This window comes from Rhinolophus ferrumequinum, chromosome 4 (assembly GCF_004115265.2).
Source record: "Rhinolophus ferrumequinum isolate MPI-CBG mRhiFer1 chromosome 4, mRhiFer1_v1.p, whole genome shotgun sequence".
In the NCBI taxonomy this organism is placed as follows: Eukaryota; Metazoa; Chordata; class Mammalia; order Chiroptera; family Rhinolophidae; genus Rhinolophus; species Rhinolophus ferrumequinum.
Window position 1 is genome coordinate 58683542 of NC_046287.1, and position 18604 is coordinate 58702145.

General features: G+C 49.5%; 1 protein-coding gene across 17 annotated transcripts in view; it reads left to right on the plus strand.

Moving 5' to 3' along the window:
* ANK1 (ankyrin 1) overlaps positions 1-18604 on the plus strand; it is a 202645-nt gene that overhangs the window by 158301 nt on the left and 25740 nt on the right. For 6 of the 17 annotated variants that reach the window (XM_033103923.1, XM_033103922.1, XM_033103921.1 and 3 more), the window contains exons 22-39: positions 447-519; positions 1276-1299; positions 2156-2252; positions 3335-3413; positions 5510-5607; positions 5702-5926; positions 6951-7105; positions 7484-7695; positions 8196-8400; positions 8768-8864; positions 9130-9358; positions 9914-10039; positions 10151-10270; positions 11598-11676; positions 11974-12048; positions 13636-13767; positions 14621-14767; positions 17611-17679. In XM_033103923.1, the coding sequence (XP_032959814.1) occupies positions 447-519; positions 1276-1299; positions 2156-2252; positions 3335-3413; positions 5510-5607; positions 5702-5926; positions 6951-7105; positions 7484-7695; positions 8196-8400; positions 8768-8864; positions 9130-9358; positions 9914-10039; positions 10151-10270; positions 11598-11676; positions 11974-12048; positions 13636-13767; positions 14621-14767; positions 17611-17679 (2242 nt within the window). The remainder of the gene's footprint in view (positions 1-446; positions 520-1275; positions 1300-2155; positions 2253-3334; positions 3414-5509; positions 5608-5701; positions 5927-6950; positions 7106-7483; positions 7696-8195; positions 8401-8767; positions 8865-9129; positions 9359-9913; positions 10040-10150; positions 10271-11597; positions 11677-11973; positions 12049-13635; positions 13768-14620; positions 14768-17610; positions 17680-18604) is intronic. The other 11 variants (XM_033103928.1, XM_033103932.1, XM_033103926.1 and 8 more) reach the window with 3 other exon arrangements.

The following is an 18604-nucleotide window of genomic DNA, read 5'->3' on the forward strand; positions in this document are numbered from 1 at the left end:
GGGTGCCCCTATGGGTTTCTCAGTGAAAAGTAGAGGTTTTCTGGGGTTCTACTGAGGACACCAGGTAGAAAGAGCCACACCAAAAGTTGTGGGGGTGTTTCCTCCATCAGAAGGAATTTTACTGCCACCTAGTGGCAGAAGAAATTTGGGTTGTGACTAGACCTAGGGGGCAAGATGGGGGTTAGGGCAGGGACTAGGCAATGGGAAGCTGGCATTTCCTGTTCATCCCTCCTATGGCTCCTGTGGGGCCTCAGCTTCCAGGCTGAGAGTCTCTTAGCTCCAACTGTCTTCATTTGGGACAAACCTCCTTTCCCACCTCCTTCCTATATCCACAGTCTTGACTATGGTCTTGACTATATTTAGTCTTGACTAAATCGGTAACTGCCGATTGGGGAAAGGGCCCACTGCTCTATTTGGGTTGAAACCTCTGCTTTTTCTCATTTTAGTTAGTCAGTGACAAGCACCGGATGAGTTTCCCTGAGACAGTAGATGAGATCCTGGATGTCTCTGAAGATGAAGGTAAAATCTGGGAATGAACAGAAGTCCGGGTAAAGTCAGGGGACAGAATGGTGCTTTGAGTACTCCGTGAGTGCTCCCTGTCAGCTGCCATGTTGTACTCAAGGCTCCTTACAGCACAACCGAGTCTGCGGTCTGAATGAAAACCAGAGAGAATTGTTTTTTTTAAAGATGTTGTCTGTTACCAAAATTACTCCTTTAATGTAATTTTAGGAGAAGGAAAATCTATATCTCGGAGATTAAAATACAAAAATCTTATGATGTTTCATAAATATATATGTGTTTGCATATATTATGCATTGAATATGATTCTACTTAGATCCACTCTCAGCGCTATGAAAAACTGTCATAAAATTCTGCGTGATGCTTTCCTTCTGCTTTGAATGAATAACAGGCTATTTGCTTAAAATTTGTATGAAATCCTTTTAATAAGCTGCTTTTCTGACCACATAATGGGTCATTAACTTTTGGGGCATATCCATTATTATGAAATTACTATAGTTTCAACTTCTGTGAACCACAGAGTGCTGGTAGTAGTTTTCCTGCCCCTGAGAAGGCTATCTCCTCACTTAAGTTTGAATGAAATTCTTAGGGTGTAAGTAGTGCGGTTGGACGGGGTTGTCTCTCTGGCTGTTGGTTTAATAACTTTGTCAACTAGATGATTAAAGCTCTCCTTGTGTCCCCGTTGGTAATATGCCTCTTGCTTTAACTGACTTCAATCCTGTCCTTTCTTAAACTTGACTCTTCTTTGCTTTCCAGGAACTGCTCATATAACTATAATGGGTATGAAACACTTTCTGTTCCCTGTGGTCCTTTCTCACAAGTGCATTTCACCCTAAGCAATCCAAGCTCTCACTAATCCATTCCTGCTTTCCACCCTCCTCTGACGGCTAACAATCTGGAGCCAGGAGCTTGACTAAAACAGGAAATGTACACCCATAAGATCCATGCCCTGGCGGGTAGCTCCTGCCTGTCCATCTCTGTGTCTGTGCCCATGCCACTGTGTTTGTGATCATAACTGCATGAGCTGTTGTTATTCCATTCTGTCAGCTCCAGATCACAAATCCAGGACACTCACTGCTAAGTGACAGTAAATGACACTGCAAAGTCGAGGGCTCCATCTCCAGTTCAAGCAAGGAGAGAGAAACAAAGAGGCAGTCTGGGTTGCAGACATAGTTTGAACCTCTTGGTAACGGGCTTAGGAAATAATGAACTTCTACCTGCCATGGTTACAAAGAACCCTACAACCCTTCAAAATGAACGGGTTCAGTTCCTTTGTAGCTTATTTTTTTGTAGTGTGTGGTGTGGAAAAGAATGAAAACAATCCTTTCTTCGGTGTCATTGCACACCCCTCAATGGCTGTTTGGAACTGGAACATGTCAAGCAAAGACAGTTCTTTCTGGTTGTATTTTTTTTTTCTTCTACAAAACCTGGTACAGACTAAGATATTAGGAGCTGGTTGCCCTGCTCTATATACCAGGACTAGAGGAGCAGGGCTAGTCAAAGACGTTGCTAATGATCCCCCTCAAGCATCAGAGACCTTCCTCTATTCCTCAGCATTGAGAGGACCAGGCAAAGCTTTTTAAAAAGAAAGAGGAAATCTCCATCCTATCACTCACTTAAACTTGTGTGGTTTCAGGGGAAGAACTTGTTGGCTCCAAGGCTGAGAAGCAGGAATCCAGGGATATAGATGAAGAGAAAGAGCTGCTGGATTTTGTGCCGAAGCTAGACCAAGTGTAAGAAGTGCTCACAGCGTGAATGGCTGAGGTCCAGCCCTGGAACTCAGAGTAGGAGGATTCCAGAGCCAGGAAAAGTCACAAGAAGGCCCCGCCCTGTGTGTGCCACTGACAAGGATAGAACGCTGCTGGGTTGGACTGTGGGTCCAGCACCTTAGGATAAATTAGCTCTGTCCTTGACTGCCAAGCGGGGGCACGGAGGCCTTCCCTACAGCATGCTGTCTGGGAATGTCTCCCTTCCTCTTCTGGTATCCTTGCCCCCCAACTTCCTTCCTCCCCTCATTCACCGTCTCATATGCCCACCCCCTCTCCCTTTCATGCAGTCTCAGCTTCTCATCAGAAAAATCCACTGAGGAAAATACACATTAGGAACTCTAAAATACACATTGTCACACTAAACTCAATCACTGACCACATCTTCCTGTCAGTGCAGTCCATTAGGGGAAACCCACAAAGGGTCCGTATCTGCCTGGAACACATTTCTCATTCCTCCCTGTGATGCTGTGCGTTATTCTGCTATAGGTACATTAGTACACGGGGATATTTTGCCCATAAATCGAAAATTGACAACTGTGGTGAAACACTGAGCCCTCAATGTTTTCTGAAAAGACAGATGTGTGCCAGCTTAGTCCCATGGCTTATACAAAACAGGACAGTGGAACAAGCGGGAGGTGAAATGAACAGAGTATGTAATCAATTAGTATTTATTGAACATCAATTAGAAAGAAATATGAGCCTTGGCTCCTGACCATAAAGAACCTGCAGATTTATTTGGTAGGATCAAACAAACACCAAGAGGTGTTTGCAGAATAAGAATTGGGGTGATGAATGCGGGGGAACATTTGTGGAGGAGGCAGATCCTTTGGCGAGGTTGTGAAGAACAGGGCGCTCTGGGGAAAGGCTTTGAGATGGAGGGCAGAGGTTAGTCAGGGTGTCGAGGTTGAGTTGTATTGCATGTGCTACACAGTGAGAGGGGCAGATTGGGTAGGTTATCACAGGGGTACAGAGGTAGGCCTCCCGTAGGAGACGGGGGCTACTTGGAAGGATCATCTCTTTGACTTCCCAATATTCTTGGCACACAGGGTAGAATCTCCAGCCATCCCCAGGATTCCGTGTGTCACACCCGAGACAGTGGTGATCAGATCAGAAGAGCAAGAACAAGTAAGAAGCATCATTTCTCTTAGTTTCCTTTTTGCAGAGAATGGGGACCCCCGGACAACAATTACTTTGAGAAGATCTGCAGAATGATAGGAACTAAGAGGTGTAAAGCTTGTCACATTTACCAAGCCTTGCAGATCTGTGATTCCATATGCTCTTTGTAGTCTCCCTGTGCTGTCAGAATTCTCATTATCCCAGACATGACTGATAGGAGTCTCAGCGAGGCCACGGCTTGTAGCCCACGGCTTGTAAAACGTCACTACACTGGCCCAGTAAGGAGTGAGACTGAGAACTGACACTAGAAGTGTGGCTTCACAGCCCATGTTCTCATGGCCACCACCCCTGTACACACACGGTCTGCACCCCTGAGGGCAGTGGGTCGCAGTGCTGGAGAGGGAGCTGGAGACTGTAGCCTGTACCTACCAGAAACTATGGCAAGTCACGGAACTATGCACTCATTTTCTTTTACATCTGTAAAAACGGGAACAGTTTCTGCCTCACCTTCCTCAAAGGATTATTGGAAGCTTAAAATGCCAATACAGAAAGAAAAGGGTGTCAGAGAGAATGTGCCCAGTGGGGGCTGTTATTCATTATAGTATCCTATTTTGTGGCTTCCCTGGATGCCACCGGAATTTGTCCCAAAAAGAGATTAAAAAAATTTAATTCCCCATATTTTAATTCTATGCCATTTGGCACTGTTTTCCAGGGCGAGGGGGCTTTCTAGGATAAAAAGAAAGCAGTGTGGTGTTTGGAGGCTGGAAATGACTGCCCAAGCCCTGATAGCTGACATAAGTGTGTCTGTCCCAGCAAAGGCTGACCTCTTCCTCTGCCACTTGAAAGGGTGTGTGTTGGAACTCAGCAGCCATAACCTGGACCCAAATGGCGTGCAGGGATAAGCCGGCTATGACGCTGTCCAGCCAGCTCCTCCGCGCTGGGCGTAGCATAATGATGGATGTTGGTGAGAGTCACTGAGTGGCATCTGGCAGATATGGTCAGGTACAGCCCCGGTACTGCAGAGGCACATGCCCTGAATGCTGCCAAAGACAGAGATGAGAAAGCAGCCAAGTGACCGGTCTTGCTGTCCTTTGACCAACCCATTCTCTTTGACTCCTCACTTACATCATGAACTCAACTCAGCAGGTGTTTACTGGAGTCCTACTATGTGGACTATGAGACCCATACCTGCCTCCTAGGAGCTTATGGTCCAACTGGTGTACTCAGATATGAGAACCAGTTAACGCAGAACACAGGAAGGATAAATATCAAAGTGTTCAACTGTGTGGTGTGAGTTTATCCAGATTAGACTCAACAGGAAAGATTCATGGAGGAAGAGAGATGTGAAAAAAGTGCATGGAATTGGACAAGCGAAGGAGAGGGAAGGGCATCTGCACCGATGGGAAAGCATGAGTAAGAGCAGAGTTAAGAAAAAACCTGGAGGGGACCCGGGCCAGATTCAGCCCCTGCTAATTCTCGTGCATCCCTGCGATGTATAAAACCCCGTGTGAGGCGGCCCCATGACCCGATATTTGCGATGCTACTGTGGGACCGGGTTCCACCTCATTTGCAGATGAGGAAACAGGAAGCCCCCCAAGGGCAAGGATCTAGTCCATTCACCTCATGTACCTCAGGTGTCTACAGGACAAGTCGCTCACCCAAAACTAAATAGCAAGTAGGTGATGGTGCAGAGTCCATTGCCAGTTCTAGTGTGAAAAGCAAGCCACCTAGAGCAGAGGTTTCGTGCTGAGGTATATAGCTGGAGAGCAGGGTGGGTAGGTCAGCAGTGGGTGTAGGACCTAGGACTGAAGCCAGAGTGGAGTGAGGACTCGCTCCATGTGTTCCAAAGCTCTATCCCAGGGTCTTGAGCCAAGGAGCAGCCATGATGGCAGGAAGAAGCCCATGCTGCCTTTTAGACTTCAGGCATGCCTTGTCCCAAAAGGGTCAGTGGTGAGTGTGTGTGAGAACTGCCTCCCTTGGTCCACATGGTTTCTGGCAATGAGGTGCTCCTGAGCCTCCCCTGCCTGGCACAATATCAGCTGGCCTGGGACCAGCACCTGTGGCCTGGGAGGTAGTAGGACAGTTGGCCTTTCTCTCCTCCTCAGGCATCTAAAGAGTACGATGAAGACTCGCTCATCCCCAGCAGCCCCGCCACAGAGACCTCGGATAACATCAGCCCGGTGGCCAGCCCCGTCCACACAGGGTGAGTGACCCCTGTGCCAGGGATTCCGGGCCCACACCTTCCCTGTCTCAAAGAGAGTGCACAGAAGCCCAACATAGATCTGCCTGTGCCCTAGGTTTCTGGTGAGCTTCATGGTGGACGCCCGGGGAGGCTCTATGAGGGGGAGCCGTCACAACGGCCTGAGGGTGGTGATCCCACCTCGGACATGTGCGGCACCCACTCGCATCACCTGCCGCCTGGTCAAGCCGCAGAAGCTGAGCACACCACCCCCACTGGCCGAGGAAGAAGGCCTGGCCAGCAGGATCATTGCACTGGGGCCCACAGGGGCCCAGTTCTTGAGGTAAGAGGGCTCTCTCTTTCTCCGGGTGTGTGCGTGCAGCGTGTCGCTAGCCTGTCCCTGCCCTGCTGGTCCATTACTGCCACCTCAGCAGCAACTACCCAGAACCATCTAGCCACAGGGCAGAGGGTGAGGCAAGCCCTAGAACCCCATCTCATCTCGTTACTTACTGTCCTGACAGGAACAGACCCCAGAGCTTTCATTCCCCTTTTCACTGCCTTTTCTTCGGTACACCAAGGAATCCATAGGCCAGGTGGAGCTTAATACCCTCAAATTTTGTATGACACCAGAGAAGGGACGGAGAAGACAGGGCTACTTTGGGGGCCCCCAAGGGTTTAATTATTTCAGCTCTGAAACGGTCTTATAGAAGACAGCTTTACAGCATTACCCCCAAGGACGGCAAGATCAATGGGCTTCAGAGCCCCGTTCCTCACCCTGTCTGAGGCAGGCTGGGCTTCTACCAGGAGCTTTGTGATTCTTCAGGCACCATGGCTGTAATGTCGGGACGGATCTTACCCCGGAGGCCCTGCCTTCCCATCTCCATCCACTGCCTGTCCCCACCTCCGAGCTTTCATCTACCATTTGTAAAGCAGCCTGCAGAAGGCTTTCGGGTTAATTTTCCATTTTCAATGTACTCCTCAAAGCCTGCCTGCCAAGGACATGCCATTATCGCTGATTGATACAAGAGGAAGCTGAGGCTCAGAGAGCTTCAGTCCCCTGTCTAGAGACTTCAGGCCAGTTCCAAGGATCGGGTCCAAGGGCAAGGCTGTTTGGCTGAGCCTCAGCCTTGAGGAATGAGGTGGGGGCCTGGTGGTGAGTGACAGGAAAACGGCATAGATCTGTTCCACTGTTGGGACCTGCCCACAGGTGGGGCCCCCACTGTGGCTACGGTACCCCTTCCTGCTCCAGGCAGGAACCAACTGCCCTGCCCCACCTGCTCTTCCCTCCCTTTGCCACTGGCCACCTGCCCGCAAGTTGTGAACACCCACATCCAGACACCTCCCCACCATTCGCTCTGTCCCCTCAGCCCTGTGATTGTGGAGATCCCCCACTTTGCCTCCCACGGCCGTGGGGACCGTGAGCTCGTGGTGCTGCGGAGTGAAAATGGCTCTGTGTGGAAGGAACACAAGAGCCGCTATGGAGAAAGCTACCTGGATCAGATCCTCAACGGGATGGACGAAGGTAACGGAGACCCCGGGATCCCAGAGCAGGTGCCCTCCTTCTGGAAGATGGGGTTTGAGGTTGCACTTTTGGGGTGGGCCACCAGGGCCACCTGGAGTTTGGGGAGCCCTGAGAGACTAGAGATGGGCCCATTAGGTCCAGTTCCCGGTCCTTTGGGCATCTAAGTGAGCACCTGGCCCCTGACTGCCACCTGCATCTCCTTCTGCTGGACCTTTTGGATCCAGAGATTTCTCCCTCCAGGCAGCTCAGCCCCATTGTTGGGTGCCTGGGGAGGGGGCATGCCCCGGAAGCCGGGCTTGAGGGGTCTCTGGGACACAGAGGTGGCTGAGCCTGCACTCAGCATGACCGGGCTGGCGCCACCATGCCGTGTGCTTCCAGAGCTAGGGAGTCTGGAAGAGCTGGAGAAGAAGAGGGTCTGCCGCATCATCACCACGGACTTCCCCCTGTACTTCGTGATCATGTCACGGCTCTGCCAGGACTATGACACCATTGGCCCTGAAGGAGGCTCTCTGAAGAGCAAGCTGGTCCCCCTGGTGCAGGCGACATTCCCAGAAAATGCTGTCACCAAGAAAGTGAAGCTGGCTCTGCAGGTGACGCAGCCCTCCTCTCCTCACCAGTTGGGGTGCCCCTACCACCACTCAGATAGTTCATGGAAGGTGGAAGGAGTTCAGGGCCTCAGGAAAAGGACCGTTGTCCCCTGGACATCCCCATTTTTGTCCAATGCCTGAAAAGTTGAGGGAGAGATTTGATCTTAAAGCTCAAAAGAAAGTTAGGTGGGTTTCAGAAAATCCCAGATAATGCATTAATCCACATGGCTTTCTGGACGGGTACCTAATGCTGAGTAAAGATGGTACCATCCCAGGAATGAGGAGAAGTGGGGGAACGGGGAGAAAGTGCTCAGAAAGGAGGGCCAAGCAGTGACGTCAGACCTGGAGCAGGCCCTGTGTTCAACTGTCATGGGACACCCCCCTACTCCAGGAGCCTTTTCACTCTGCATAGACAGCCCGCTCTCCCTTAGAGGATGGTGCTGCCTCCTGTTCATGAGCTGAGTTGTTCTGGGGATGAGTGTCCCCCGTTTGGCACTTTGCAGGCCCAGCCTGTACCAGATGAACTAGTCACCAAACTCCTGGGCAACCAAGCCACGTTCAGCCCCATTGTCACTGTGGAGCCACGGCGCCGGAAGTTCCACCGCCCCATCGGGCTTCGGATCCCACTCCCTCCTTCCTGGACGGACAATCCACGGGACAGTGGGGAGGGAGACACCACCAGCCTGCGCCTGCTCTGCAGCGTCATTGGTGAGAGGTGCCCCCTTGCCTCTGTCATATCTTCTGTCCTCCTTCTGGCCACACTAGGGAGAGATAGGAGAAGGGAAAGCTAACAATCATCCTGTGTTTTGCTGGCTTCCCCTGGTGATGTGCTCTTCAAATGGATGGAAGGGAGATGCGTCTGGCTAGAGTCCACGCTCTCCGTGGCAGAGCCCTCTGTTCCCTAGAGGAGGAGTGCTCCAGGTTGCTAGGAGGAGAGCATGGGAGAATAGGTGTGCTCAAGGCCGCATCTAGATGTGCCCATCTCTGCTCTTGCCCGCTTAGCCTTTACTATTTAGGCAAGCTCTGTGCCTACGTTCTGAAGACTGTCCTCAGCCCATTTCTGCTCTTGTTGCAGGAGGAACAGATCAAGCCCAATGGGAAGATATAACAGGAACAACCAAGCTCGTGTATGCCAACGAGTGTGCCACCTTCACCACCAACGTCTCTGCCAGGTGAGATGCATCCCAGCCCAGCCCAGGGGGCTCCAGGGCCCCGCACTGAGGGGTCAGTGCAGGTGGCCGTCCTCATGCCCTGCCCTGCCCATCCCAGGCTTGAACCTGAGCATCCACCGCTGCTCCTCTCCACTTAAAAGCCCTGCCGTGACCACCAGGAGTGTTAGAGGGGCCAACGCTTGGTCTCCCGTTGCTCCTGTTCGGATGGAAATGAAGCTGTCCATCGGGCATTTAGGAACATGATTACAATTATCCCTCTTTCCAGGTTTTGGCTGTCAGACTGTCCTCGGACTGCTGAGGCTGTGAACTTTGCCACTCTGCTGTACAAGGAGCTGACGGCAGTGCCCTACATGGCCAAGTTTGTCATTTTCGCCAAGATGAATGACCCCCGAGAAGGGCGGCTGCGCTGCTACTGCATGACTGACGATAAAGTGGACAAGACCCTCGAGCAGCACGAGAACTTTGTTGAGGTGGCCCGGAGCAGGGACATAGAGGTACAGCACCGGATCCCTTCATTGCTGAGCCCTCACAGACCTTCCTCTTTCACAGTGAGGCACAGCTCCTGGAGCTAGGACAGGGCACTCGCGGTTTGTTTTCTCCAGGATACTGTGACCCAAAGCAGTCAGAAAATCCTCCTGTGGGGGGAAACGGGGTTGGCGGAGGGTCCCAGGTTGTGTCTCTTTGATCCCCTCTTGAGAAGCATCCTAAGGAAGTTTCACCTAAGGTGAGGAACCACTGTGGGCCCAGTGATGTGTGATAATAAGCGCTGATATCCTGGCGGAGTTCTAGAATACTCTGACAGCGATCCTCATCAACTACACAGAGATATATGGAGGGTCCTGCTTATTATAAACTCTTTTCAGTGAGGAAGCATAACCTGGGAAACAACCTTTTCCAATATAACCAGGGGGATTTCTCAGCGCACACCCACTGTGCCTCACGCTGTAGAAAGGGGGTGTGTGGAGAAGGAAAGACCAAAGCTGAAAGGCAGGACAAGCCATCTGGCTACTTCTGCCTGCCAAGCTGTGTTTGTTTTGCCCTTCCTACAGGTTTTAGAAGGAATGTCCCTGTTTGCAGAGCTCTCTGGGAACCTGGTACCCGTCAAAAAAGCTGCCCAGCAGCGGAGTTTCCACTTCCAGTCATTTCGGGAGAACCGTTTGGCCATTCCCGTAAAGGTACCGATCTCTCGTCTGGGTCTTGAAAGTTTGGGAGGCAGAAATCTCTCAGCCAATCTGGTGGTCTATAGAACAGCCCTCTGAATCTTCTTTTCATGTGATTGAATTTAGGTGAGGGACAGCAGTCGAGAACCGGGAGGGGCTTTGTCATTTCTGCGCAAGGCGATGAAGTATGAGGACACCCAGCACATCCTCTGCCACTTGAACATCACCATGCCCCCCTGCACCAAGGTGAGCTGCCACCTGAGAAGGACCCTCGGCCAGAGATGGGGTCCTGGAGCAGGTCCCAAAACAGACTCCAGGTCGAGCATTTCCTTCTGTCGAAAAGATGCCTTTGAATTCCCCGAGGCACAGAAAGGCGTTTTGGTCTCCTCTGGACATTTGGCTGTGCCCTGGCAGGAAGAACCTGCCCTGGCCCTTTCTGCAAAGCTCAGAACAAAACATCAGTGTCAGATGGCAATATGTGTGTTCGTATGCATGTTCACTGGGGAGACTGAGCTGTCTAGGATTTTCTTTCTAGAAGGTTCAAAGGAGTCTGAAGGGCATCCACCCTGGAACCCTTTGTCTGAGGCTTCTGAGGCTTAGAACTGGGCCTCAGGTCAAACACTTTTAATAGTACCTGGTACATATGTGTATGTAACTCTCAAGGCCACCCAACTATTTGATAGCTTTTTTTTTTTTTTTTGAGCCTCTTTTTCATGTATTTGCTTATCTTCCCCAGCGAGCCAGGCTCTCAGAGAAGGGAACCCTGGTGTCTCAGCCCTTGCAAACACCCAGGTTTTTGAGCTCAGCAAAGGTGTCTTGACCAAGTATATTTATTTATCGATACCTGTAGGAGTATCACAGTCAGTCCTTCTCGTATGGACTTTGAAGAGATCATATGTCTCCATATTTTTGTTGGTGTTGTTTTGCTATTGTCGTTTTAATTATCAGCCTTCCATGCCAAACTAGAAAAGAAGCAAGGTTCTGTCCATACATCCGCAGCTCAATTTCTCTTCTGTTTGGGAACCAGGCTGAATCAAGTTCTCTTTCTAAATAGGATTTTTCTGCATCTGGGTGCTTTGCCACAAGGCCAGCGTGTTAAATCTCAGGCCAGTATAAAAAAACAGGCCTTTTGAGCAGAAAAGAATCTGGAAAGAAAAACTTGGTTTTTTAAGTTCAAACCCCAGCTCCCCCGCTTACTAGCTGAGTGACCTTGGGCAAGTTGTTTAACCCTTCTATGCCTCAGTTTCCACATCAATGATATGGGAATAATAATAGTACCTGCCATGTAGGTAGTTGTGAGCATCAAATTAAACAGGGATTGGCACATGATCAGAGCCACATGATTGTCCCATTATTAATAATAAAGTACATGAGCCTCATCAACGCCCTGTCACTCCTACCTCCTCCCACACTTTTCTATACTTTGTGTTCAGGCTCCAAAGAAATGAGTACTTACTGTTTGCCAGGATCGGGCATCATTGCACACCCCACCGTCTATAAGCTTGAATCACCTTCTCCACGAAGGAGGCTAGCCCAAAACGCCCAGCACCCTTTCTTTGTCTTCCTTCTGCAGGGGAGCGGAGCCGATGACAGGAGAAGGACTTTGACACCGCTGGCCCTGAGATACAGCATACTCAGCGAATCGACACAGGGTATAAACCTCTTTGTGATGATATGTGCTCCCTCCCTTCCCAAGGAGCTTGTGAGTGAGCTCGCTTCCCCTCACCCTGACAAGAGCTCCATGTGACACGATGGACTCAGTGTGCTATGAGTATAGCAGGTGGAGCCTTTGGCTTGCATCTCCACCTGACCATTACAGGTTTAGCAATCTACCTGGTGTGCTGTGAGGTCCGCCACCTGACTTGAGCATCCATCGGAGGTCATTTACTCACCCCTGTCTAGTCTGTGTCCAGTGAGGCTACTGAGTGAAATCCAATGCTTCTCCCCAGGTTTTCTCAGCGGGACAGACCGAGCGGATATGAAGATGGCTATTATATCAGAACACCTTGGCCTCAGTTGGGCAGGTGAGTTGGAGAATTTGAGGTAGAAAAGCACTTTGCCTGTCTACACCTACCTACCCATACACCTCCTTCCCTCTAATGAGCAACTGATGAAAGCATTTCTGAACCTCTTTTTACCATCCATTGTGTATCTGTTCTGATTGGCTTAGATAGGTCTGTTGCCCAAGCAGTGCCTTTGGGGACCAATGGAAAGAGGGGAGCTCGCTCCATCCTACACTTCTGTCTGGCTTTCCTTTGTTAAGAAAGAATCAACATTTGATATTACAAGAGAACTTAGAGTTGATCTAGTTCACTTCATTTTACAGATGGGAAAACTGAGATCCAGATAAATAACATGACTTTAATTATGTAGCTAGTTAGTGACAGAACCCAGAAAAGCCAGCAAACAAATAACAAACTCTCAATAAAAGACCTGTCACCTGGCGGCCCATCTGCTGCTCCCTACACTGTACACATGCCTTTCCTCACAGGATGGCATTGCTGAGGGAAAAGGCGAATTACAGAGCAAGTCTCGATATTTTTCATTTATAATCTCCGGTAATAACTGAAGTCTACCAGATGTCTTGTCAAAAATAATGGTTGCTCTTATTTAAAGTAAGGCAATGGGCAAAATAAAGTGAAAGCTCAAAATGTGCTTTACTCAATCACAGGTCCTATAACTTAATTCTGCCCTCCCCTTTTTTTCTGGTAGCTTTTATATGAATGAACTCCCATCACTCAGTCACCCTGCAGAGAGGGCTGCAGACAAACTCAGAAATCGTAGCAGTGGCTTTCTGAAAGGCAGTGTGACAAAAGTTCACAACAACAGAAATTCAGAGTAAGGTTCATTTTTGAAGGCAAAAGAGAGTGTCTACTGCTACTTCTTAGGTGGGAAGGTGTGTGTGTGTGTGTGTGTGTGTGTGTGTGTGTGTGTGTGTTACATGCACGTTCTTATCTCATTATCAATCTCCCTCTGGCCTTCCTCATCCTTGAAATTAGACGTTGATGCTGTTCTTCCTTCTAAAGCACCTGTGAAAAATAAAAAATAATGGGAGGGGAAAAAATGAAGCATTCTGTGTTATTGCCTTGCATGGAGATGGGAACTTGTATTTTCCTTTTAAATGTAAATAATGCCTTTCCCTGGAGAAACATAAAGACAGAAATGCATTTCTGTTATAATTGCTGCTGAGTGGAAAGTCAGTGGCACCCTGGTATAGCCCAGACAGCACTGGAGCAGGCTTTACAGGCTCAACCCCACTTCCCGGTCTGGCACCAGCTTGTTCTGTGACCTTGGATCAGTTGCTAATCTTGCTGAGAAGCTGTCTCCTCATCTCATATTTGAAGTGCTGGAAGAAAGGGCATTCATTCATTCATTCATTCATTCATTCATTCAATACCTATTTATTGAGCATCTTTACTCCTGCCCCATTTTCTGAAGATATAAAAATGTAGCTGTCTGCATTTCACTGGGTATTTCTTGGTAAGCAGGAAGACCAAATCCAAAGGGAGACTTCCGGTGCTCCCCTACAGAGGTTCCAGTCCACGGAGCCCCTTTGGAAGCTGGAGCCGAGCTCTGGCTTAGCTCACACGACGTCTTGGTTTTGCTTGCAGAGCTGGCCCGGGAGCTTCAGTTCAGTGTGGAAGACATCAACAGGATCCGCGTGGAAAACCCCAACTCGCTGTTGGAACAGAGCGTGGCCTTGTTGAACCTCTGGGTCATCCGTGAAGGCAAAAATGCAAACAGTCAGTACCATTAAGCTAAAGAAGACTTCTCTTTGCAAAGTCTGTGCCAAGAAATAGTCTTCACCAAAGTAGTTCTTTCTCCAAATTCCGTTTGTGCTGTGACCTTTGGAACCAGTCTCTTTTGCACTGTCTCCGTCTCTTTCACACACACCCCTCTCAGGGTCACTTGGTTTTCTAGGCAATCCTGCCAAAAGACAATACCAGAGAATCTTGGCCTCCATCTTTTCCCATCCTCAGAATAATATAACAATTGCACCAGGACCCCTACATGACAGCATATGTGTAGGGTGTGTGACTTCCTGTTGAATTTCTCAAACAAATGAGAAATGTTCTCTCAGGGCAGCGCATGGGTGAGCAAAGCCTGTTCTCGTTCTCAGCAACATCTTTTTCTCCAATCTGGAGGGAAGATTTGTCTCACTCTTTTCAGATCCTCCTCAATCAAAGTCCCATAGTCACAAACACCAAGAGGAAATCCAGTGTTTACATTTGCATCTGAAATCAACTGGCAAGGACCAAGGGTTTCAAAAGGATAGAATCCAGTCATTCTCAGTCTCCTTTTCTGTACTATTCCTCTTAGATGACAGAAAAAAAAGAGTCTTCCCATGCTTTGAAATTGACCGCTGTTAGGGTTTGGAAAAGATCTGTTGAAGGGTAATGAAATCTTCTCTAAAGAGGAAGTTTGTTTTGATTCTGACCAAAGAGCAATGCCTCCATGTTCTGAAAAAAATAAGTCATCTCCCTTCTTTCTCCCATTTCCTCTTGGCATAATTTTCAGAGCCCCAGCGACATTCCCACCCTGCCCTACAGTAATTAGAATTCCCTCTGCAAGCACCTTCTTCTCTTCTCCCGGCAGTGGAGAACCTGTACGCCGCCCTGAGGAACATTGACCGCAGTGAGATTGTGAACATGTTGGAAAGCTCTGGCAGACAAAGCCGCAACCTGAAACCAGACCGGCGGCGCACGGAGCGGGACTACTCGTCCTCACCCTCCCAGATGAATGGTGAGTGTCTCCTGGAGGGAAGTGAGGCTGAGCCAAGCCTAGCCTTCCAGCTGCCTGCAGAAGACTATGAAACCATCTCTTCCGATGGTGGGAGGTCTGTCTCTACAAACTCCCTCCCTGAGGACAGTGAGAGCACTGGTGAGAAAGACAGGTGTGCCCTTCTCTGCAGAGAGGCTCCCTGCAGCTCCCATCAGCAACAGGCTCCTAGGGACAGGCTCCCTGGTGGAGTAGCTGGAATCCAGAATCTAGTCTCAGGCAGCCACTGAATTCCTGCCCCTACAGGTCACAAGTGCTCTGTGTAGCTCTGTGCCAGGCAGGAGCCCTTTTGGGCTTCAGTGTCCCCATCTGTAAAACAGTCAGTGGTTGAGGAACAAAGGGCATCGAGCTTTTGGCCTAAGATCTCATGTGGATTAGCTGGGTGCTGGTTTAAAAGTCCTGTCGGGCCCCTTCTGTGAAGCTAAGTGGGCTACTTTCCTTAGAGTCCAGTTTCTCCTTTCTTCTCTGTCCCTTTTTTTCTCACCCCATCTCTTTCCCCTCATTCTTTTTGATGTGGTGGGGAGTCCCAAATGTGACCTTTGCTCCCGGTACCCCCACTGCTGCCTCTTGAGGACCGCTATTTTTGCAGCAGCAGTGGAAGTAGCGAGCCCCATGAAGGAGCCGGCCAGGGACCCCCATTCCCTCTTCTTTGTCTGCCCTGTCTCTAACCAGTGGACACAGAAACAGAGCAAAACCCCGTTCTGTGGTGGGAGCCAGGAGGCCAGGGTTCTAGTCCCTCTTTCCTTCTGACTCTATGTGCAGCTGAGTCATCTTCTGTGTTTTAAAATCAGCAAGTTGAGTTACATCCCCAAGGTTCCTTACAGACCAAGAAAAACTATTTTTAATTCTGTGCACTATCCTCCTCTGGTGCCTAATATGTCTCCCTGGACAGCTGCATCACGCTATTTATGCTCCCCAAGCTCCTGGTTTAATGGATGTCCCTGGCCACTCACAAGCGTGCTCCCTTTATGGGCACCTGTGGCACCAGGCACAGGCCATGAGTGGGGAAGTTCTGGGCTGGGCTGGGCACAGGGCCTCCTTCTGCCAGGTTTAGCCTGTGCATGCTGAGCCCCTCAAATGTTTCTCCCCTGTCCTGTATCTCCTGAAACATGCCACCTAACAGCCCTGAGTGCAGGGCTCAGATTCTGTTGATCACATCTTGTCTCCTTTCTCTTCTGCCTCTGACCTCATCTGGACCTCTAGTCCGCTCGTTCTCTTCCACTGCCTGTCTCCACTGTCTCCACCTTGGCCAGGTGTTCAGGAGCCATCGGCCTCCACAGTTGCATGTCCTGGGGGACTCCTAGCCCGTCCCTGCCCAGCATCTCATGGCTGTGTGCGAGGGCATGTGTGTGTGCGTGCACAGGGGCTTATCTCTGGCTCTCAGTGGAAGCTGCACACTGTGCACTGCTCGCTCTTCACATCCAGCATAAATGGCTCCAAGATAGCGATCCACTCCCGTGTTCCTCAGGGGACCTGGTTGGAGCGTTGCAGGACTGTTAAGTAGATCCACTCCCTTTCACAGAGGAAAGAAGGGAAGGTGGTTGAGGAATGTGGCCATCTTCGGGAAATGCAACTAACAAAGCACTTCTCCTTGTCTATGTGATAAGCCATCACTTGGTTGGGTTTCTTAACATCCCCAATACTGTTTCTGTCAAGTCAAATCAGCAAGTGTTTGGTTTTTTGTGCCCCAACTATGTACCTATAGGACAACGGGCCCATAGAATTACCGGACTATAAACAAGGCAGTTACAATAATTAAAAATTTGTTCAGAGGATAGATCCCATGGTAAGTGTTCTTACCACGATAAAATAAAATAATAAAATAGAGTAACAGACCCAGGTATTTTTAAATGTCTCCTATTGGACATGGCACTCTTAGCCCTAGTCCAGCCTAGAGACTCTAATGCCTGAACTCTAAATCCCTGTGTGGGGCTGGGTCTCTCTATGCTCCGTGACTGGTGGAAGAGTCTCTGTTTCAGTTGGTCAGCTGATTTGGCAAATATTTTTTGAACACCTACCACATGACAGGTGCTGTTCTAGGTAGGGGAGATAAATCAGTTTCGAACAGATGCCCCAGCCCAAACCCCAAAATTCTGTCTTCATGGAGCTTACCTTCTGTTTGGAGAGTCAAACAATAGCTTGACAGAGAAGTGAGTTATATAATGTGTGGGCAGGTAACAATTTTAAGTGGTGTAGAAAATAAATAGACTCGAGTAACGAGTGACGCTGAGACATGCTGGGGTCCAGGGCATAAACAAATGGTGGGAGTAGGTAACACTGAATGAAGGATGGGAGGAGACCGATTGAGGCAAGGAAACGTGGAGAAAGAGCTCCTAGACAAGCACACCAAGCAGTGGCCCTGTGAGGGGTGCGTGTTGTGCTCCTGGAACAGTGAGGGGCCAGAGGGGCGGGGCAGAGGGAGGGGAGAAGAAAGGGCAGCAGTGGAGGTGAAAGGGCCACAGGAGGCCCGCTCTTACAGACTATCCTGAGGACATCTCACCTGCAGTGAGATGGAGGCTTCGGAGCAAAACAGGAACATGATCTAACTTGAGTTTTCAAAGGATCCCACTTCCTCTTTGTGGATTATAGACAGTCACAGATTGAATGCTGCTGTGCTTCCTGGCCTCTCTGTGCAGCCTTGTCAGCCCCTCCGAACACAGGTTGACACAGGTTGTGTGTCCTGCGTGCTCGCTCTCGCCACAGCCTGAGCAGACACTCAGAAACAGATGCCATGCTTGGTCCATTCTACCTTTATGGGCACCAGAATTGTCTTTTGTTTGTTTTTCCTGTCCTCTTCCCTGTCCCAGGAAGAGCATCCCAAGTCTGGGTGCCCTCTGGCCTGGAAAGAAGGAGGAGGAAGAGTCAGAGGTCGAAGGGTAGGAGACAGCAGCCTCCTGCGGTTTCTCTGGCTTTCTTCTGGGCAGGAACAGTGATGGGTTGCCCTGGAGCCAGCCCAGCCCCCTGCGCTGATGGTCACGGTCGTACCTTACCTCCTTTGTGCTTTACCTCATCTCTCTGCTTGTCTGAGCCTCCTTGTGAAACCATGGCAACTCAGGGCAGGGATTGGATGTTCCGTGGTTTCAGGGCAATAGAAACATGAGGTCTCTTTGCCTTCCTTCCTGGGTCCTCTTGCTGTATGCTCTTGGACTGGCCGTAGTAGAAGGGGACTTAAGTCAAAAGGCCACTTTTCTTCTACACACGAGAAGCCTACCCCAGGCCCTTGGGTAATAAATGTGTAGGGGAAAATATTACATACAAGGAGAGAAAAGTAGCATGTTCCTAAAAGTAAAACAGATTTCTCGTATGAAAGGAAAAAGTGGACATCGCACACCTACACTTGTCAGCTCCATTTCGTTTGATAAATTAAACACATATTAATATCTGCTTAGAAATAAAATGTGTTTTATTTCTATCAACTGTTAATGACTACGACTGGTGAATGTGGCTCCTGTCTGAGGCCAGGATGTCTGTCACTCCCTGTCTAGATTGCTACTGACATTGAGCTAACAGGATAATCACTATGTCTGGATTAGCGGAGAGCCAGTCTGATAAGCCGAGAGACCTGGGGAGCACTGGACTGTTCTCTTCCCCAAAGCAGTATGTATGGTTGCCTTTTACCTGATTTCCTCAAAATGCAACCCCTCTAGACTGAGACCTCTAGACTGAGAGATGGGCTGGTGACCCAGGTAAGGCCATGTGAGCCTCCGAGAGAGACAGATACTTCTGAAACTCAACCTAGAAGACTCAGCAGACCTTATTTTGGTCTCGTCCCCCTTTGTGAGATGTTTCTGAGCATGATGT